Source organism: Rattus norvegicus, chromosome 9 (assembly GCF_021556685.1).
Source record: "Rattus norvegicus strain SHRSP/BbbUtx chromosome 9, alternate assembly SHRSP_T2T, whole genome shotgun sequence".
NCBI lineage: Eukaryota > Metazoa > Chordata > Mammalia > Rodentia > Muridae > Rattus > Rattus norvegicus.
Window position 1 is genome coordinate 12812853 of NC_141542.1, and position 23469 is coordinate 12836321.

Consider the following 23469-nt stretch of genomic DNA (forward strand, 5'->3'; position numbering starts at 1 on the left):
AGGAAGACCAACAGAAGCAACTGACCTGGACCCTTGGAAGCTTCCTGAGAATTAACAACCAAGAAAAGAGCAAGCATGGGCTAGACCTAAGCCTTGTGCAAATACGTGGATGATCTGCAGCTTGGTCTTCATGGGTGTCCCCCAACAACTGGAGTGAGGGCTGCTTCTGAACCTTTTGCCTGCCTGTACATACCATTCACACGTAACTGGGGCACCTAGTCTGGCATCAGTGGGAGACCATACGCCTAGTACTGCAGTGACTTTATGTACCAGGGTTTGGTGATACCCAGGGAGGGACTCCCTCTGATCAGAGAAGAAAGTGAAGGGAAAGTGGGGGGAGGAACAGTGTAAGGGGGTGTGGAGCTAATATTGGGTTGTAAAGTGAAAAAATAATGAAAAAAACAAGTCAATTACTAGCAATTACTTAGCTATACATCAGATGTAATATTTCATTTACTTTATTCATTCTTTGCTCCAAAAGTAATAGTTAAAATTACCAGTGGGTAAATTATCTTACACTTACTAAACTAACATTATATGTTTTACAATTTTGAACAACTTTACAAGTTACTGTTATTTTCAATTCTGAGTAGAAATGTAAACTCCAAGCAAGACAAAGCCAATAGAGGCTTAAGTTCATCACCAACAAGTTTCAACAATTTACCCCAAATTTACTGTTAAACAGCACCTGGCTGAAGACACAAGCTGTGCCTTAAATACGCTGGAGCGACTCTGGGATGTTATGAACTTAACCTTGAAAGGAGGAAGGTATAGGAACTTCTATTTGGTTTGGATTGTAAGAACAGACAAATTACTTACAGAAACTGAATTACTTCAATACACATGTGAAGACATAGAAGAAAACAATAAAAATTTACAATCCAATCAGGATATAAACATCTTTTATATCATAGAAGTTGTCAATTATCTATGCACATATAGTTAGATTTTAGCAGTAACCAAACAGTTGCTTATAAGTTCAACAAAATTACAGATGTTTTTCAGCATTTTATAGCCACATCGTTGGGAATGGGTTGTTGAGCTTCCTTTCACTTTAATGAGTATCTGGGATAAGCAAGTTATAAAGACAAAAGCTTTATTTTAGCTTTTGTTTTTGGAATTTACATTCCATGGTCAGATGGATAGAATATCATCATGGAATTAAATGACAGAGCAAAACTGCCCACCTCATATTATTGAATTTTTCATGGCCAAGAAACAAGGGAAAGAAAAAGCAAGGGCCAGGAGCACTCCTTCTCTTCTAGGTCACATTCCGTTTCTTAGCTTCCACCCACTAACTTCTACCACACATTCTAATGGCTCTTGCTGGCAGTAACACATGCTGTGCCCACGTCCTCGACATTTAGGAGAAAGTGTACATTTGAGTGATTGAAAGGAAATGTCATTCTAGCTCATGCTAGGTACCCTGAGCTCACATATATATCCTGCTCATGCCACAGGCTGCTCCTGCTGATCTCAGCTTAGCAGTGCTGACGTCTGCAACTAAAGTGACAGGGTAAGTGCTGAGACCCAAAACATGTTTGCCTTTCTGTCTTCCCAGCCATCATTCAGTCGTGCAACATGCTGTGTTCTCCATATTGCCTGGTTACTGGGAGTAAAAGGATGCCCAAGACATGGAGCGAGTGGGAGGTGGAAGGAAGTATGCTGGCAAGCAAATGCAGATGGACTCTGCTAAAGTGGGCAAAAGTACAAGCTGTTCCTCAGAAGAGATGACAGGAGATCAAAACTCAACTGGCTCCACACTGAGCATCAAGCCTCCATTCTGCTCTTGTCCAGAAACAATTTGTGCTTCCAAAGGCCACCTTCATGTCTTCTGTCTGTTTCTTTATGACCTAGAAATAGGATTCCCTTTACTAAGACTTGGATTTCTGACATCTCCTTGAAGTTCTTCCCTCACTTTCCTCCCACAGAACCCGCTCCCTTAAACACATTGCAACAAGTTGCAACATGTTGACTCTTCCCATTGTAATCAGGCAAAACAGACTGAACAGGAAGGACTTTAGGATTTCATGTACTTTAATTTAGATGATCACTATTGATGTGTGTTTCAGAGTTAGTATCCTGGTTATACCTTCTAGAAGAATGTCATCATAAAATGTATACTACTAGAGTTTTATTTATGTGTTTATTTACTAGCTCGTTAAGCTGTGTTACTGATTTGTACTGAAGTGTGGAGGAAGTATATACTAAACATGATGCTTTTATGAATGGTAATGTGATGTTAGTTATCACAGAGTAGGAGCCACAATCCTTGGCCTTTACAGGTTGCTTTCAGAGCTTCCTTTGGCTGAATTGAGGCTTGCAGACAGACTCCTGTCTTAGATGTCCTTCTTGATCAGAGTTCCATGCAGAAGTTTAGAGAGGTTCCGCCCATCTTTTGCTTATAGATTTCATCAAACCTGTCATTCTGAGCTACAGTAAAGTGGTTTTTCCAATCACCCACAGTTCCTGAAATACAAAGCCCAGACAAGAACATCAGTCTCTGATTGACAGACTTTGTGTCCCTGACTGGAGGGTGGAGGGACCACAATGGAGCTGTCATAACAGGAATCTAATTCCACATCACCTTACTTCTCCTGTCTGAAAAGGACCCCTATTTGTCTTTGGGAGGGGCACCAGCTTCTAAATTAAGTGGTTGATTAATTCAAGGTGATCTGGCTTACATATACTAGATAGTCATAGTTATAAAAATGAACAAATAGTAGACATATAATCATACCAGAGGAGCTTAAAATGTTATAATGGCCAAAGACCCTGGACATAATAAAATACATATTGTGATATTCCATCTATACATAATCTAAAAGCAAGCTAAATCAACCTATAGTGAAAAATGAGAACATTTATCTCTGTAGGAAGTGACTGCAGGCAAAAGATATCACACGAAATTGCTCAAGGTGATGAAATTCATTGCTTCTTTGATTCAGATGCTAATTGAATAGTTTTATTTGTTTAGAAAATTTATTGAAGTGTAGAGTTAATTTCTGTGAATTGATTTTATGAAGAGTACATCTTTGGAATTCCTATGATTCTTGTGGAAATTATGCAATTTGATGAACAAAAATGTTCATTGTAGCATTGATCCTATAATGTAAACATAGTATTTATAGTTTCTATAATTAGAGAAATGATTGGAAAAGTAATAGTATGTCTATAACACATGTACAAACATGTACAAACAGTGATGTTTGAGATCTGTGTTTCTTTCGCTGGAGAGATAGCTCTTATTCATTATATACAAAAGTGTATAATATAACCACAGTTTATATTGTAATTAACAGATTAATGTCATGGTATCTGTATTTGTGTTTTTATGGCCAAAGCAAGCAAAGAAACAAACGCAAGTGAATCCAAAGAAGGGTGGACATGGATGGGCTGGGAAAAAGCTACTTGTCAAATTCTCACCAGGATTAATAAAGAAAAGAGATAGAACAGTTTGATTTGTTTCAGGGCCTGAACACTTGGTATACTGCAAGAGGAATGAAATGAATTAATTCATGTGCTAAAAGGAAGACAAAAGATGTTCTGGAGAAATGTGTAAACCTCAGTGCTGGTTGCACTGCTGTGGGAAAAAATGCATGTGTCAATGAGACAGTGGGATGGCTTTCATTCTGTACCTAACATTTGGAAAGTGGGTTTACTGAGGATCTGTATGAAATCATCAAACTATTGAGTTTTAAAAAGTTATTGAGTATACTAACTTTAAAAAAAAACGTTTTCCTCTTAAAAGTGAATCATGAGGGACAATCAGATTTTTTTTCTTTCAAAATCTAGGAAGTAATAAGGGCCTGGGTCTCAGTAATACATGCTGAAAGTCCTGAAAGTGTCATGAGTCATGATTTGGAGACAGAATCAAACTAGATGTCAGATCTGATGAGTCTAACCGCAGGCAGGGATCCCAAGGAGGTGTGCACCAAGGGGAGTCTGTCTTAGTTATCTGTAAGACTTGCTTTGTAGAGCTTCTTGTACACTAGGAACAAATCTCTAGCTTTCTTAGAATCACAATATGTGGATTGGAGGGGGACTGGCTCAGAATTAGAGATAAATAAGCCCCACAGACCTTTTCTCATGAAAGGGGAAATGGACTGGTCCAGGACAGACTTGGGGACTGTAGAACGATTTGTCATAGGATTCTCTTTCATTTTCTCAAACGATGTCTCCAGGACTATTTTATCCACGACCTCTTCATCCAAATTCTTGCCCATGAACTGCATTACCTTCTGGATTTCAGGCTTTGGGTCCTGTGAGTGAGGGTAGCATTGAGTTGGACTGGAAAAGAGTTTTCACACTATCACATTTTTCCAGACATCCCTGTCAGAACCACATTCCTAAAGCAGCTTCCCTGTCCCTGGAGCTGAAGCAGTGATTTACTTACCCTCTTCATATCTTCATAGAAGAGAAAGAGAATCTGGTATCTGTCTCGAATTTCCCACCATCCTTTCACATGGTCAAACCAAGATCCCCAACTTACTGTGAAAAACAAGAATTGTTTTCATGGACACAAACCTTCCAAGTCAGGAAAGTTTGACTTTCCTTTTTCTTTCTTTCTTTTTTTCTTTTTTCTGGCTTCAGGTACATCAGAGAAGAAAAAATTCTGTATTAGATATTTCCAGGGTCACTGAGCTGCTCAATTCTGAGGTCACGTAGTTTCTATCAGTATTGGAGGTTTTGCTTTAATATGAGAATTAAAGTGGCTTCATGTTGATTATGCACAATCACTTGCACCCTCATCTTATAACAGGGTCACACAGGCTGAGGAAAGTCTATAGGCCAGGAATCCCGGAATAAAAGGCCTTTAAATAGGAGGCACAGGAAACTCTGGGGGATCAACTGTCAGGGGTTGTTCTCTCAGCTCAGCCTAATCGGGGTAAAACCACAGAGGGACAATGCATTTTTATTTACCTTTTCCATTGATGAAGGTTTCAAAATACTCATTCCAGGTGCCTGGATCGGGGAGCACCTGGCTCATCCTGTAGAAGTGGTAGTAGGAAACCATGCAGTCTTTGGCATTTCGAGCCACATAAAGGAACTTTGGAGAAGAAGAGAGGTGAGTTAAAGGAACATGAACATGAAAAGTTCTGGGTTCTCACTCTGGCTGAGTCCTCTTGGGGAATGCTCAACTCTCCTGCCCTGGCACCAAGACTCAGCCTAGAGCAATGTCACCAATTATGATACTCCCAGCCCAGTCCTAACTCATTGAAATTTATCTCAGTTCTTGATTTCCCTTTTGTTATCAGGGGCAAACTCTTCCTCTAGATACTCTGAATCAACTACAGAGCCACTGAGCCTTCCAGAAACCTCAGCCTGATTTCTGGGAAAGCAATCACTCCACCTAGTGTTTCGATGTTGAGCAGCACCGTGGATCCTACTTGCTATGAGCACAAACTTTCTTCCATGATGGTCACTTTCAAAACTGTGTGTTTCTACACAGAATAAACAAATGCCAGGTGCGTTTGAATAAGGACCCTTTTGGGAGACTTTTTCACCTTGCTAGAGATCTAACCCATGTTTCCTCCAAATCCAAATGCTTCTGCGCTCCAATGGAAAGAATTTTCTAAAGTTTCAGTTTATTTATTTATTTATTTATTTATTTATTTATTTATTTATTTATTTATTGATTCTTGCACTTTGTACTCAGGTTGTCTTTCACCTCAGTATTGACTGACGTTTTATGAATTTCTTCTTTCCTTTTCATGGATGTGGCTTCCAGTCACAACACAGGACTCTCACATTTCCTCAGTCCTCATTCATCCCCTTTCCAAGTTCTTACATTTCTCTATCCAGATGCACACAGTCTGAGAGTTAGGCTATTTCTGGTTCTTAACATTCAGTGTTTTATATATAAATCATTAAATATGCATAATATTTATAATGTATATGATATATAATATATGTGTTTATACAATTATAAAACACCATTTCTTTATTTGATGATTTGACTCAAAGTCACACCTTCTTTCCTTATGTCATTTACAATACAATGATCTATTTTATACAGCATTAACATTTTTTTATTTTTGCATACAACAGGTTTGTCAGAAGTTTTTGGGGGCCAACTCTGACTCTTCTTTGGCAGACACCCTTATGAAGCTCTCTTCCCTTATGTATGTTGTGTGTACGTATGTATGTATGTATGTATGTATGTATGTATGTTGCAATGTATGATCATTATCACAGTGGTAATCTGGGGGTCTGCGCTGAGATGACTCTTCAGAAAAGATCATGTGTATTTCTGTTGAGTATACTCTTGTTTTTGGTACTGGGGTCATCTTAGCTGACTTGTATGAGCTTGTAGTGTCCTGAACAGGGCAAAAAGCGGGAATTAATCTTTAAAACCTTTGAGGGGTGACAAAAGACTATCCAGAAACTACCCATGGTCTCCTTTACGACCCACAATGTACATTATATTGGTAAATTGCCTTCTGTTGTTTGAACTCACTGACAAGCTGTTTCCAGAAGTTGGGTTACTATACACACATTTCAACACCAAGCATGTAGTTCTAAGTGTTCTCCAAGATCCCTTATCTGGGGAGAGACTATTCCACTAACTCTGTTACAAGGAGGGGAGAGAAGAGTAAATTGCTTCTGTTACTGAGATCATCTGGAAGTTGAACTATTTCCTACAGGTGAAACTTTGTTTAGCCCACTGGGAAAGAGATGCTAGATCAGCTCTTGGAAACCTTAGCCATAGAGAGAAACCTCAGTGTGAAACTCCAGCTGATACTTAAACTTCCTCAGTTTCTTGAAAATGGTGTGAGCACAGGATCTCCTGATGTTATCTCTTTCCTACCAGTCCTTTACTTGGAGGAATACTCTGCTCAGCCTGGGTATTTTATGAGTAAACTGACTGGCTATCCCAATGGAGATTCATCAGTAGTTTTTGCTAGATGTTTGTGAGTCCTCCCTTTGTAATATTATCTTTCTACTGTGATTTGTTCCTTGACCTGGAAGCCGTGCCCAGGGACACACTATGCTCTGCCTGGGAATCTAAGTGCTGGGAACACAAAGTGTCAGATTCAAGAGGGCTTGTCCAGGCAATTTCTGCTTGAGGACCTGATTTGTTGTTTGTCTGTCTGTCTATCTCTCTAACTCCATCCTTTCATCTGCATGCTGCTTGCTATTTATTTTTCTTTGGCTTGTTTTATATACTTAATAACCTCACTCATTCAAAACTGAAAATATACCCATTGAAGACTATTCTCTGTACCACAGAGCTCAACTCCTCCACCTACATATACATGGAAGATGATGACCCATGATACCAAAGCTCTCTCCTCATTCTCTTATCTCCTTGTGTATGTTCTGTTTCAATCCCTGTGCAAACATTAAAGCTAATGTTGCTGAATTATCCAGGGGATCAAATACCACTGCACAGGTCCATGATAATTCTGCTTTTCTTAATTTTATTTCAGTTTTATTTTTTGTAACTTGGGAATTTCCTCAGCTTATTTGATCTCAGATAATATCAAGAGGTATTCCTCAGTGATTTCATGATAGCTGGTCCCAGTAATGCCAGGAATAGAATTGGCATTCCTCACCCACCTTTACAGACAATACACAGTCATTTGATTGTAGGAGCTCCAACAATATTTCTGCTATCTAGAAATACTTTAGTCCTTTCAAAACAATCCTTAAAGCTTAAATTATGCGATGGTTTTATTTATATTGATGCGTTGCCTGCTTCTATGATCATGACCCATGTGCAAGCAGTACCCATCCAAACCAGAAGAGGGCATCATATCCCCTAGTACTGAAGTTTCAGACAGTTGTGAGCTAATATCTGAACCTCTGTCGTCTGGAAGAACAGTCAATGCTCTTAAGCACTGAGCCCATTTCTCCAGTCCCTTTTTATCTTTCTTTCACTATTTCCATTTAAAAAAGAAAAAGATTATTCTTAGAAAAGCCATTGCCTCATCCTTGAATCTCAGCTCCACTCACTGCACGATTACTGTACCCTTGGCATACTCCTTGGTATACCCATGGTATACTCCTACCATGGTCCAACACCCTCAATGTGTCAGGAACACAATAGACAAGACATTGGGACACATGACATAATCCTAGAAAGAGTGACAGCAGCCTGGAGGCTTCTGAGGCTCCATCCAAGCCTCCTTTGCAGCTCCACTGGGATTTACCCTTTGAACATCAGTCCTTTGCACTTGATCTGCTCAGTCTTCTTTGTGCTCCACTCCATAAGCCCTCCTATAGCCTACAGCCTATGGTTCCCGTTCCCCACTCCCAGTCTGCTTCACTGAAGAACACATGATCCCCAGTACCTCAGTCTGCCCTCGGCCTTCACATCACATTTGAAAGCCTCTGGGGAACCACTCTACTAAATCTAGCATGGTGTTTGACTTTACTGCACAGTATGAGGTCTCAGAGGTACAGCGTACTGCTAAGGAAGCTATACTCACTCAGGCTGTGAAGGGCTGAGGCCCTGGGCTCCCTGCTCCAGTCCCGATAGGAACTGCTACTGTCTTACCTTACAGTTGTTTGTCCAGAAAGACGGTGGCAGCAGCTGAGTGGGAAGATGGGTCCTTAATATCCTTGGAGCTGGCATCGCATTGGCTTTGTCCACACCTGTAACACAATTCAGGAGATGATTGCACAGTCTGCTCAGCACATGAGAACATCCACTCCAGGCTGCCCACTCTCTCCCTACTTATTCAATATAGTTCTTGAAGTTCTAGCCAGAGCAATCAGACAACAAAAGGAGATCAAGGGGATACAGATCAGAAAAGAAGAAGTCAAAATATCACTATTTGCAGATGATATGATAGTTTATATAAGTGATCCCAAAAGTTCCACCAGAGAACTACTAAAGCTGATAAACAACTTCAGCAAAGTGGCTGGGTATAAAATTAACTCAAATAAATCAGTAGCCTTCCTCTACACAAAAGAGAATCAAGCTGAGAAAGAAATTAGGGAAACGACACCCTTCATAATAGACCCAAATAATATAAAGTACCTCGGTGTGACTTTAACCAAGCAGGTAAAAGATTTGTACAATAAGAACTTCAAGACACTGAAGAAAGAAATTGAAGAAGACCTCAGAAGATGGAAAGATCTCCCATGCTCATGGATTGGCAGGATTAATATTGTAAAAATGGCCATTTTACCAAAAGTGATCAACAGATTCAATGCAATCCCCATCAAAATACCAATCCAATTCTTCAAAGAGTTAGACAGAACAATATGCAAATTCATCTGGGATAACAAAAAACCCAGGAGAGCTAAAACTATCCTCAACAATAAAAGGACTTCGGGGGAATCACTGTCCCTGAACTCAAGCAGTATTACAGAGCAATAGTGATAAAAACTGCATGGTATTGGTACAGAGACAGACAGATAGAACAATGGAACAGAATTGAAGACCCAGAAATGAACCCACACACCTATGGGCACTTGATTTTTGACAAAGGAGCCAAAACCATCAAATGGAAAAAAGACAGCATTTTCAGCAAATGGTGCTGGTTCAACTAGAGGTCAACATGGAGAAGAATGCAGATCGATCCATGCTTATCACCCTGTACAAAGCTTAAGTCTAAGTGGATCAAGGACCTCCATATCAAATCAGACACACTCAAACTAATAGAAGAAAAACTAGGGAAGCATCTGGAACACATGGGCACTGGAAAAAATTTCCTTAACAAAACACCAATGGCTTACGCTCTAAGATCAAGAATCGACAAATGGGATCTCAAAAAACTGCAAAGCTTCTCTAAGGCAAAGGACAGTGTGGTTAGGACAAAACGGCAACCAACAGATTGGGAAAAGATCTTTACCAATCCTACAACAGATAGAGGCCTTATATCCAAAATATACAAAGAACTCAAGAAGTTAGACCGCAGGGAAACAAATAACCCTATTAAAAAATGGGATTCAGAGCTAAACAAAGAATTCACAGCTGAGGAATGCCGAATGGCTGAGAAACACCTAAAGAAATGTTCAACATCTTTAGTCATAAGGGAAATGCAAATCAAAACAACCCTGAGATTTCACCTCACACCAGTGAGAATGGCTAAGATCAAAAACTCAGGTGACAGCAGATGCTGGCGAGGATGTGGAGAAAGAGGAACACTCCTCCATTGTTGGTGGGATTGCATACTGGTACAACCATTCTGGAAATCAGTCTGGAGGATCCTCAGAAAATTGGACATTGAACTGCCTGAGGATCCAGCTATACCTCTCTTGGGCATATACCCAAAAGATGCCGCCCCAACCTATAAAACAGACACGTGCTCCACTATGTTCATTGCAGCCTTATTTATAATAGTCAGAAGCTGGAAAGAACCCAGATGCCCTTCAACAGAGGAATGGATACAGAAAATGTGGTACATCTACACAATGGAATATTACTCAGCTATCAAAAACAATGTCTTTATGAAATTCATAGACAAATGTTTGGAACTGGAAAATATCATCCTGAGTGAGGTAACCCAATCACAGAAAAACACACATGGTATGCACTCATTGATAACTGGCTATTAGCCCAAATGCTTGAATTACCCTAGATGCCTAGAACAAATGAAACTCAAGACGGATGATCAAAATGTGAATGCTTCACTCCTTCTTTAAAAGGGGAACAAGAATACCCTTGGCAGGGAAGAGAGAGGCAAAGATTAAAACAGAGACTGAAGGAACACCCATTCAGAGCCTGCCCCACATGTGGCCCATACATATACAGCCACCCAATTAGACAAGATGGATGAAGCACAGAAGTGCAGGCTGACAGGAGCCGGATGTAGATCGCTCCTGAGAGACACAGCCAGAAAAAAAGAAAAAAAAAAGAAAATTTAGATGCCCAAACTACCAGACCCAAGGAGAACAGAAAGCCACTAATGACAACACATCCCACACCTGTGTAGCATGTTCAACTTCAATAGATGTGTCCCACACACATCACTGGAGTTCTACATTCCTACCCTGGGATTATTCCTCCTCCTCCTTCTCCTCCTCCTACTCCTGCTCCTCCTCCTCCTCCTCCTCCTTTTGCTTCTGTATAGGAATTAGTCAGCCTGAGTTCATGAAACCCCCCAATTTCTCTGAGACCTATAAGAATGGACTTCCCACATTTTACCATGTTGCTTGGATTCTCATCAGTGCCCTTTCATGCTGCTGTCTATCTGTATGACCATGGGGTTAACAATTCTCCTAACAAGACTTACATCTCTAAGGAAACTCCTCTTAGTTTCCCTCTCAACACCCAAACCTGAAGTCTCTTATTGGAACCTCAAGGAATTCACTCTATCATTTTGAGGATAATGACCTGGAAGCCAAGAATAACCAAATTTGTCCTTTTGAGCCAGAGCTGATCAGAAACAGTGAGCAGACTCTTTCCACCTCCCTTCCTGTCATATCAAAAACATCTCTCCGGTTCTGTGCAGTGATGTTTCTTCTATTACATCCTTTCTGATACATGGTTTGTGATGTTTGCACTTCTATTTACAACTCTTGTAGGGACTTTCTCTGTGAATCTTTGAGATAAACTGGAGTAAGATGAAATAAAGATATTGCAGACTGTCCCTAAGGTCTTTCCTTTAATCTAGCAATCAGGCTCTTCAAATAATGGCAGTGGAGAGGTTAGAGAATTAGTCCTGCATTGCTTCAAAGATTGCATGAAATCATTCTGTTAGGCGGCACATTTGAATCTGGACTGTGATCCACAGAAAATGGTAAAGATTCTCTTATACGAATAATCGGAAATCCTGCCAAACAAGGAACAGAGATACTTTTAAAAAACTAGAATTGTGACTGATAATAAGTGGCATTTAACTATAAACATACAGCGGGAGGGCATGGTGTAAACTTACGTTCCACCTTACTTCTATGATATGAGGTCTGGAAGGTAACAAGGTATAATGCTTACTTTCCATTGTCAACTTGACTGGACTATGAACTGTATCTCTGGGTGTGTATATCCATAATGCGGTTTCCAGAAAGGTTCACCCACAGATTGGCAGCCCAATGGGAAATTAAACTAAATAGAAAAAAGGTGAGCAACACATTAGCATCTGTCTCTGCTTCTAACTATAGACTAATTGTGATGAGCTTCATGACAGATTCATAATGTGTCCTGAAATTTGAACATCAAGCTTAAAAGCCCTAAAATGCTGTAAGCAAAGCTTCACAGACAATCTGGGGAAAATTTGGAAGAGCGCAGTGCCAAAAGAGTAGAGAATGGAGGCCCACTCATGAGGTTGCAGAACTGCTCTATGGAGAGATGGGCTGGAGGTTATTATATTATATTTTGGTGAAGAGTCTGGCCACATATTGCTCTTGAACTAAGAACTTGAGTAAGGTTGATTTCACAACAATAAGGGATTATGTTTAGCAAGGAAATCTCAAGACTAGAAACTATGTATGAAAAGAAAAATGTTCAGTTAACGTCACGGGGAAAATAGCTTTTCAATTGAACAAAGTAATTGCCTCCTCGTGTGTGTGTGTATATGTATGTATTTGCATGTGTATGTGTGTGTATTAATATGCCTGTGTATGTGTGTGCATGTGTGTGTGTATGTTTGTGTGCATGTATATATGTGTATGTGTGTATATGTGTGTATGTGTGTGTGCATGCGTGTGTTTGTGTGCGTGTGTGTGTGTTTTGAATCATAAGACACTGTCCAGAAACCACTTGGTTATGAAAGGTAAAGTACTGAAAGCAGATGGCTGTGAGCTGCTGATGAGTAGATTTCTGTTCCTTCCTCTATTCTGCAGTTACACATGACCAGAGCAAAGGTATAATGAGAACATTAGGCAGAATTTTGCCTTCATATGCATCTATCTTCCTTGCTGATTCACATTTGGTAGAAATACAGAAAAAAAATGGATCTGGAAGGGGTGGCATATACATTTAACCCAACACTCAGGAGGCAGAAGAGGAGAATCTCAGTGAGTTCAAGGCCAGCCTAATATACAGCATGATGCTGTTCCAAATAGCAACTAGGGGGAGGGAGAGAGACAGGATAGGAAAGAAAAAGAGAAGATGAAGGGACAAGGACAGAGATTAGACAGGAGAGGAACATATATGGAATCAGGGTCTCTTACCTGATGGTTGGGGTGGCCGAGCCCACTCAATAAAAGGGTGTCGGTGTTGAATGATGGTCCTCTGGCACTTCTCTACATCCCCATTCTGCTCAATCATGTCGACAATTTCTTGAATCCATGTTGTCCCTGGGAAGACCTTAAAGATTGAGTTAGAAGATTATTCTTCAAACATACTAATGAACGGGTGTGGATGCAGATGTTGGCTTTACCTTCTGTTCTAACCAGGATCTTGTTAGCTATAGAAGAAATACTTTGGATCTCTGGGAAAGGTAAAAGAGTAGAGACAAATCTCACCTCTTCCCAAGAAAAATGAATGGTACAAGAGACTAAGCTTCAAGATCCCAGGGATAAGACATGTGAAGTAGCACCCATTGTGGGACAAAAAGAGCCAGCTTCTCATTGTAGGTAGTTCTAACTTAGGTGAGAAGTTCAGATAGCTCAGAGGATGAGGCTGGGGCTACTACTCTACCAGGTTACCTGATTTAGGGTAAGTACAGATGAGGAGGTCATCTGGCTTCGCCTTGAAGGTCTGAATCTGACTCCAGTTGTCAACAGTTGGAGCCTGCAGTCGGATCCCTGCGACCTCTTTCAGTTTTGTCTGTCTGCTCAATTCTGGGGCCAGGGCCATGATGTCTCAGGGAAGAAGGTTTAGTCCCTGTGAGAAAAGATCAGAATGGAATTCTTAAAGTACTGTGATAAAGCATACACAACATGAAAATGACTCTTAAGTATCATAAGTGGATGGCTCAGTAGCATTAATAATATTCCTGCTGTTCTTTGTCTACCATCACCTTGAATCTCCTGAAAACATTTTACTTTTCTAGATGGAAGCTAGGAGCCCACTGCTGCTAAATCTCAGTGCCTGGCTACCACTATTTTCCTTTTTATCTACTTAAACTCTAGATGCTTTAGACTAAGTTCATTTTGTCCTCTTGTGAATAGCTAATTTATTTAGTTGAATATTCTTAAGGATCGGCTGTATTGTGGCATGCCATCAGATTTTCTTCCCAATTAATGCTAACTTTTATTGCATGCCTGCTTGTAGTGTGGTTTGTTTATCCATTTCTTTGTCCATGGGCACTTGGAGTACCTCCTTTCAACTATTGTACAATAAAAAATGTACAAATATCTAAGCTTCTACATTCATATTTTTGGGTTCATAACTCAATGCAGATATGCCATATAGTATGTTCTCATTTTTGAGAAATTGTCATAGAACTTTCCTCCAGTGGCTGTATCATTTAAGAAGTCTACCAGTAGTATATAGTACTCTCGAATCACTGACATGTATCTCCCTTAAATCTCCATCCCAATAGATTTGTTTTGCTTTTCCTTCATGACTACTAATGAATATCTTCTCATACACTTACAGTCTACTTTATGTCTTTTTTTCAGAAAGAGACACATTGTTCCACTGTTTGTTGTTGGTTGCTATACCTAGAAACTTACAAATATATGAATAGAAGGGATGAATGATCTTCTAATACTCAAGAGTAAGTGGCTATTTGAGTTTCAAAGCACATCTATCACTGCTGCTCAGAGGGATAGCAAGGTAATGTTCAGTGACTGCTACAATAGTGAGCACCACTATTTTATTTATTATAAGCAACTTGTTTTTAGTTCTTATATAATTTGAGGCCTAGAACATTAGAGGGAAAGAATATTTATGGAAAGTGTAACAGTGAATAATTGCTAGTAATTGTGTAAAGAAAACTACAATGAGTGAGAGAAACAAAGACTGTCCAGGCTGGCCAGACCAAATATCAGGATGACAGGTTCCCAGAGAAAGCTGAGTTCTCTGGAATGGATGCAGGGCTTTTAGAAAATGAAGACCCGGTTTTACTTGAAAACATTTCCAATATAAGCAGCAGCTACAGTTGTAGTATTGCAGAGAGGGTGTACTTCCCATAAAACTCTGAGATGTGATATAATCAGCTTCAGCAGAGGAAGATAAAGTATTGCCATCTCCCCTTTCTTTTCTTTTAAGGTAAGAGTAGATAGGGTCTCTACATATCCCAGGGTTGCCCATTGCTCATTCTGTAGCCTTGAATGTACAATCCTCCTGCTCCAGTCTCCTTGGTTCTGAAGTGGCAAGTGTAAGCTCACTCACTTGGTTTGGAGCACTGACATTTCTAACATACATTCTATGTTAGGTCCTTCCCTAAATTCCCCCTTCACTTTTAATCCACATCACAGGTTTAGCATAAGTAATATTCATTCCTCTAAACATAAGAAGGCTTACAAGATTCTAAATCAATGGTTTGATAAAGACCTCAGCTAGTATCTGTCTACTAATCTCATAAAACTTCTTTAAAAATTGCTTCTAAGTTACAAGTGTCCATGAAATTTAAGATGCCCATGCAATAAGTCCATATTCACAAAGAAAACTAATACAAAAATTGTTATTACAAAATGTATTTTTGTCCTTTTCTTTTTTTTTTCTTTGAGCCAATTGGTAAGATATAATTGCCCACCTAAACATACAAAGCCCAGTACCATCCATCCCTTAGGAACATTAATAACAATCTGTAAATACACAGAGTGAGATCTTTACATCAGCGTCCATTGTCCTGCCAGCGCTTCTCTCTCTCTCCCTCTCCACTTCTCTTTCTGTTCCTGTCTCCTCCTCTTCCTTCAAACTTCTCTCCCACCCATCCTTCCTTCTCCTCCAATGACAGGCAATGGGGAGAAGTTTCTACTGAAGTCACCTGATTCCTGAGTACATGACTAGACAGCTGTCCTTGGGGCAGTGGAGTTAGCATCAAAATACAGATAACTCCAGGGCAAACCACAACATTTATCCCTTTTTGTCCAGTTAAAAAGCCTTTTCACTTATATATAAATTGAGTACAATTATTACCATTCTAAAATTTATAAAGCATATGATATACTCAACACACAGTCCATCACTTGTTTAGTTAAACAGAACATTTAGTTATCCATTCCAGCTTAAGAAAGGCTTAAAATCTATATTATATCTTGGCTAGCTTGTATAGTATAGATAACTATACAAAAAATATGTATTTTCAGAGTTAAACAGCCTGATAGGCTATGAGACTGTAATCAGTCTTCAACCCCACCAGAAATCTTTGAATGACCAAATATCTATTAAGATAGGAAGCCTAATATGGCCTCCGGAACTGAGAGGTTGTAGAGACAAATCTCTACTAGCACATTCCCCTCTTGGCAACATGAGAGCACAAGTCTGCAAGTCTACAGTGTCCTTTTCAAATGTAAATTTAGGTATTCAATATAACAGTTCCCAAACACATTCTCATTTTGAACTCCAATAGAACTTTGGTGGTGGATATGGGAGTTCTCTAAGTATACTGATGATGCAGTTCCCACTACCAGCTCATAGACAAAAGGGAATAGATTTCACGGCCTTTAGAAGCTGAGGATAAATTGGAGGCAGCATCCTCAGTCCTTTACCTGCACAACAGAACAGAAGGCTGATGTTCAGCAGATGAACTGAGGAGGGATGCTTTCCCCTAGCCTCTTGGTGTGCAAAACTTCATTTCACCCAGCGGCTGTAATCTGCTCAAACTTCTGACCAAAAACAGTTAAAACAATCAGTAGGCTATGATGGCAAGCAATATGAGGGAAGCTAGCAGAAAGAGTGTGACTTTGAGGCCAGTCTAGGTTACAGTAATACTGTTTCAAAGCACTAAACCTATGAATCTGGAATGCCATGCAACCAAGGGAGCCAATCCAGAGCAAGAGTAAGTTTGATGTGTCGAAGCCTTGAAAATCTCATCCTGACACCAGCAGGAGTTGGACTGTTTTCCTCCTTGCTCTGGGTGTGCATGCCCTGTGCACATAAACCCTATGATCCCCACTTTTGCAACCCTTGAGGTAGTCATGGCAAAATTAGAGATTAACCTTCCTCTTTCCCTGTAAGGATATGTTCAGGAATCAAATAGTCCTCCACAGGTAAAGGAACATTCCCAACATATGAACACCAGCCAGTAATATACCCTCACTATGAAAACTCCTACCTACACACCAAGGTTTATATATACCCCTTAATACCCCCAATAAGAGAGAGCTATTTCACTGAAAACCATCACTAAAGAAGGCTATTTATCCCTTTGCATTCACTCCGACTGACACCCTGTGAAATCCACCTACCAGAATAAACTTTTTTCTTTTCAGTCCTGCTCAGTGCACAATGGTACCTGGATACCTCAAGGGCAGAAGCAGACCTAGGCTGGCACAAAACAAAATAAGAATAAAGGAAAAAATTTGAGTTAATTAATTCATCCTTTGTTTTTCTAAACAAAATTGCAAGTATCCCTCTGCCTCTGCCTCTGTCTCTGCCTCTGCCTCTGCCTCTGCCTCTGCCTCTGCCTCTGCCTCTGCCTCTGCCTCTGCCTCTGCCTCTGCCTCTGCCACTGCCTCTGCCTCTGCCTCTGCCTCTGCCTCCAAAATGCTGCGATTCCAGATACATACTACCACGTCTTGTTGCATCATTTTAAATTGCTCAATTTGTGAGCAAGTGCAAACTATTTGCATAAACTAATATTGCAAAAGCATTGGTGGATATGATGGACTGAACTGTGTGCCTCCACATTCACATGTTGAGCTCTAATCTTCTTACTTTAAAATGTGACAGTTTGAGACAGGGCCCTGATGATGTCATTAAGTTGAGATGAGGCTCCAATTCTATCATACTAGGGTTCTTCTTAGAAGAGATTTAGACATACAGAGAAATACCAAGGGATGTACACAGGGAACAACATGTGTGGACATAGTAAAAGAAGGCCCCCTGCAAGCAGAGGAAAAGGCCTTGAGAAACCATACTGACAGACACCTTGATCTGGAACTTTTTTGTAGGAATTTTTTTTAAAACTGAGCAGAATAGCATGATCAGTTAAAGCTCAGAGACCTGCTGTTTCATTGAACATTGGAAAATAAAGAAAATTATGCATTTCTCTTAGTGTTTCTTTGTTACTTGACCAAACAAGTAACTGAATTTAAATAAGTTTAAAATTATGACCTGAGGTAAGGACTGAAAATCTTCAGTTGACAGAGACCAGCTCATTAATAGAGTCTGTGTGGTATAAAGGTAGATTTGAGGGCTGAGTGAGGCCATGGAAGTATGTACAGTGAGTCAGGTGGGGGCTGATGTGTAGTTCTGTAGTAAAGGTTTGCCCAGTGTGCACCATGCCCAGCTTGACAATGTTGGGGAGGAATAGAGGTTTCTGAATGCCTTATCTTACAGTGATACAAAAGCCACAGACACCCAGCTGAAATCAGATTCTCAAGTTTGAATGTGTTCCCAGAATTGGAATTTGATGTGTGCACAAACCTCACTTCTGCTGCTGAGCAGAAGCAGAGATCACAGGGGAAGAACTGAAAGCAGCTTCCTGTGCTACTGAGCACCAGTGCCTCGCAGACTGGGTACATCAAATACTGAGAATGACACTTTCTACTTCTGATAACCTCATAGAAGGTCAAGGAGCACACAGGTAGAAATACACCTGCCATCTGACAGCCCACAGCATGCAGGCTAGAAGAGAAAAAGAGTGCTTCCTTGGGCTTCTACTTATAGGTGGTCTCAGCTATGGTCACTGCTATTATTAGAATAAGGCAGATAGACACACAGACTTTCCCAGGCAGGCTCCTTTTCGTCCTCTGAGGCCAGGTCCCTGTGGCCTCCTTTGTGAAACATTCTCTAGTCTTTTCCATACAGTTAACCTTTCATCTTGTTTTCTGAGACAGGTCCTCACACTGTCCTCCAGACACGATTTGAAATCATAACTGTCCTCCACCCTCAGCTGCAAGAGGATCTAAATTTACATGAGAACTTCCCAGATCTTATGCCACAGTGCTATGGTTACTTGCTTATATAAGTAACTTCCCTAAGCAGGAGACCTGGTCCAGTTCCTTTTATAGGCCTAGCTTGAATGGTGTCCACAGACTTAGACGAAAGAGGGTCCAGTGTGGTGAAGAAATAGTCATAGCCAGAGCAGTGTAGATGGCTGACAGGAGGGGAGTCTTTGTGAGGGAAAAGTACAGTATGCACATAGAGATGGTATTGTGGAAAGGTGTCTGCATGAATTTCTAAGTTGAACACAGCCAATGTTAGCTTCAGATTTTTTTTATTATTATTTTTCTTAGGTTTCTTAAGACTTAAGATCTTTCTGACTTGAGTTACACCACTTACACATTAGCACCTGTATGTCTGAGAACTAAGAACATACACCAACAAGTTATGCCAAATGTTTCAGATAAGCTGTGTTCTTACCTTCAAACTCTAGTTTTCACCAGTCTAAAAGCTGGACTGCCCAGTGTTCGGTAAGTACAAAGGTACATTTAGAGGAAGGAGGAAAGTATTTCTGGTATATGGCAAGCACAGAGGCTCAAATTCTACTATGCCAAATGTACCCAACCTTTAGCAATCAATCTCAAATGCTCTGCAATCAACGAGATCAGCTAGAGCTTTAATCAACAGAGTCACGACTACAAGAAACAAACTTTGGCATCTGGCCAATGAGGAAGTAAGTCTCACTGTTTAGGGATCACTGTTCTATAAATCTCCACTACCTTAAGTACTTTCAGACTCAAGGCTGTTTAGAGAAATGCACAGAGGCAAACACACTGCTCCTCCCTCTCTAAGACCACCTTGTTCCCCACTATGTGCAGGCCCTGGCTTTGTTGCAGAGTCCCCATGCTACGTGGTCTTCTTCCTCTCCAGTCTGATAGAGTTTAAAGTGGGAAAAACAAGAGTATTGCCATGCTTATGTTCAAAAAGAAAAATAACTCAAAAGCTGACACATTCAGCCTTTTGCTCAAAGCACCCTGTGCCTAGATGAGTGCAGCCCTTATAAAGTTACTCAAACCTGGCACATGAGGCTTACATCCATGACCTCATTTACCTTTTAAGACTCGTGATGCTAAGGTGTGCCAAACTAAAAAATTATTAACCACCAGGATTCACAAAGTAAACTAATTCCCAATCTCCCCTTGACTGTGATTAAAAAGAAGCTTAAAGCATGAGTGAGTTTAAAAAGATATTTCAGAACACGAGTCTAAAGAATCTTTGTTTTTCTTCTACCACAAGAGCTAGTCTTAGTTACTTGGGTCCTGTTCTGTTGGCAAGTAAACAGACTTGGGTTCAGTAATGGAGAAACTAAAATACTGGCTGCATGGTCTCAGGTATCCAGTGGAACCTTCTTAGAGATTTCTTTTCTATATCTATAAAATGTGAGTCATGCTAACTACCTCCAATCAGTACTGTTAGATTAAAAACATGGAACCAGGGCTCTGAGGTTAGAGTGGGTGGGTAAGAGAGGGAGCATGCTCATAGAAGCAGGGGGAGGAGGTATGGGAGAGAGGGAAAGGGGATAACATTTGGAATGTAAATATATAAAATATCCAAGAAAAATAAAATTTAAAAAGAAATAAAGAGAGAGAGAAAGACAGACCCAGCACAGACTAAGTAGTTACAAATGCTGGCTTTTTCCCTTTCTTTCCAGAACATATTCATTGATGCACACATATGAAATGACAGAACAAAAGTTTAGACGAAGAAACTATGTATATATTTATTTATACTCACATCATCCCATGATATATATATATATATATATATATATATTTGCATGAAGAAGGCAAATTAAATTCCTTGATGTTGTTCTTGGCAACCTCAGATCAAACTGAGCTTACTAGATCTCTTCTGGCAACTTCCAAACTTGCTTTAGCCATGAAATTAAAGCTTAACTCATCTTTTGATACTGTAATTCCTCCATGGCTGATATGTCTTCTACCACCTCCTTTCTAAAGAGGTTTTGTTTGTTGACTCGCAAGTCACAATTGCCCTGTAGCAGAAGACCCTGTGTCCTAGTATCTGTGTGGAGATATCCTACGTTGCATGCTACTATTTTCACACTCAAAGTGTCACTCTAGACTCTTTATCCCATATAAGAGTGATATTGCTAATTGAACAGCTATGTATTGAGGGTGAATGCAAAAGAGATAAATCAATAGGTTCTAATAACCTGGCATATGTATTTAGTGAGCATTGATTACAACTGATTCCTTCATGGTCACAGTGATGAACTAAAGTGACACACACCCCTCCAACAGCTCTATTTGCTTCCTCTAACACACAACAAACTGTGGGACACCAACCAGACGCCAATAAATGAGAAAACAGAAATGGTATACAGCTTGCCACAGTTGAAACAGGCAGCTAGAAGCCAGGGGAAAAGATGGTAAAAGTCCTCAAATATTCAGTCACTCCTGACAGCCCATTGTTCGAGTAAAGGAGCCTCTAGAAAAGAAAATCTGTAAATATTTATAACCATAAATGCACTAAACACAAATTCATAAAACAAATACTGTCTATTAGATCTAAATCCACAGATTAACCACCACAATGACATTTGATGACTTTAGTATCCCATTGTGAAAAACTGAGAGGTTGTCCAGACACAAACTAAACAGAGAAACACTGGAACTGAATGAAATCGCAGCACAAAAGGACAAAATATATCTTATAGCACATCTACCTGAACATTAAAATTATACTTTCTCCTCAACGAGACAAAGAAATCTCTCTAATATTCACCGTATATTAGAACAAAAAGCGACTTTCAACAAACACAGGAAAATTGAAATAACTTCCTGCATTCTATCTGAACACAATGAAATATTACAGCTTTGAATGCTTAATGAAAATCTAATTGAGAGATCAAAAAATCAATAACTTAATGATACATCCAAAAGCCTTGAACAAACCAAACCCCAAACCAGTAGATGAAAAGAGGTCAAAAGTTAATGAAATGGAAGTAAAAAAAAGTTTACAAAGAATCCATTAAATTAAAAGTTTCATCTGAAAATATTTTGGCAAACTCTATGTTAATCTAAGCAAAGTAAAAAGAACTCACATGTAGAAAGCCCTGAATGAAAGCCTAAGTGCATGTGTGTTTTTACAGACCCAAATAATAAAATGAGAAATGAAAAAGGAAATATTATAACATATAAATGAAATTAAGAAAAGTATAAGAACATATTTTAAGTCTCTTTTCCACTAATCTAAAATACCTGAAAGAAACAGATGAATTTTTAGAAACACTTGACATATCAAAATTAAACCAATAAAAAACAAATGAGCTAAAGAGATCCATAACTTAGTAATGAGACTGGAGAAATAATAAAAATAAAACATGTCCCAAATAACCAGTGCCAAAGATCAGATGGACTCACTGCAGAATTTTAGCACAAGTTCAGAGAAGAACTATCCAATTGCTCACAAAATAGAAAAAGAGTGTATGAGCCAGCAGATATAGAGGACAGCTATAAAATGCTGACTTCTGGAAATGACACAGCTGGTGCAAGAATCAAGTAACTCAGAGCAGATGTGGTTACCGGTATAACACCTGTACAAGATCATCAAGCCAGTTAATTACCCTGTAGTAGATAGTCCTGTGTCTTGGTGTCTCTGCATACACTGCATGCAACTATTTCACACTTGAAATGGCTTACAAGAATTGGTAAATCCAATCACAGGACCCATGCCCTCTTCTGGCTTCTGTGGACACAGGTAAAGCCCTCAAACATAAAAGAAAATTACTCTAAACAACTTCTTTTAAAGAAAAATAACTTTTCTTGTTAGCCAACATCATTTGAAATTTGCCCTTGTCAATTGAAGAGCCAACAATCCTATTCATCTTTCAAAATGTGTAATCTATTTTCTTACATTTTTGGTTGTTAGCCTAGCCTTTAATGGCTGAGCCATCTCTTCAGCCTAACAGCATATTTTCTATTCAGTGTTTAATGGCATTTCATTTAAAGGACTAAGTAAAGTCGGTGCTATATGCTATCTTTAATTACTTACAGTTAGTGTTTAAGCACAAGCAGTATGTGTGTCTAAGGATAGTAAGCAGAACAGATGCACGTCTTGCTTTTCTAACAGTCTCTTCCAAAGGTCCTCCTTCAGATTAGTGAATTCCCTGATCCAAGGTTAACTGGCAGCACAGGAATCCACACACTTTGACCCCATCCTGGAGGCACCAGAACATCTTGGCATGAATGCTGTGGCTTTCTTCAGGAAATCACCCCTCAGTGTTGCCATGTTGTATTATGATTAATAAGTTTACTTTTGATAGTATTGGCCACATATATGTTTGAAATCAGGGTTGGACTTTTGTCCTCTAGAGGAAAGAGCATGCAGGCTGAATTAATTCTCAATGTGGGAGGAAAGTGACAGAAACATTCTTCTTGAGGGCCTCTGTTCAAGGGAGGGAGAACAGTGCACTACACTTATGTCTTTTGAGACTTTAGGGGGATATTGGTGATGTCTAGTAGCTTCTGGCAACATGTTCTAGTTAGAAAGCCAAAAGATTCTATGAACAGGTAATAGGAGGCTTTGAATTCTATAAAAAGATGGAAAGA

The 23469-nt window shown here is 39.7% G+C and overlaps 1 protein-coding gene across 19 annotated transcripts; it reads right to left on the minus strand.

The window, feature by feature from the left end:
* Positions 1 to 420: 420 nt before the first annotated feature.
* On the minus strand, positions 421 to 23126 carry LOC120094625 (uncharacterized). Of its 19 annotated transcripts, none has more exons than XM_087564530.1 (10): positions 22913 to 23034; positions 17200 to 17278; positions 16501 to 16617; positions 13546 to 13723; positions 11891 to 13204; positions 8504 to 8601; positions 4924 to 5050; positions 4397 to 4491; positions 4082 to 4262; positions 443 to 2469 (listed from the first exon to the last, which is right to left on the minus strand). In XM_087564530.1, exons 5-10 carry the CDS (start codon positions 11895 to 11897, stop codon positions 2357 to 2359), a joined length of 621 nt encoding a protein of 206 aa, XP_087420656.1. In that variant the 5' UTR covers positions 11898 to 13204; positions 13546 to 13723; positions 16501 to 16617; positions 17200 to 17278; positions 22913 to 23034; the 3' UTR covers positions 443 to 2356.
* Between the last annotated feature and the right edge of the window lie 343 nt (positions 23127 to 23469).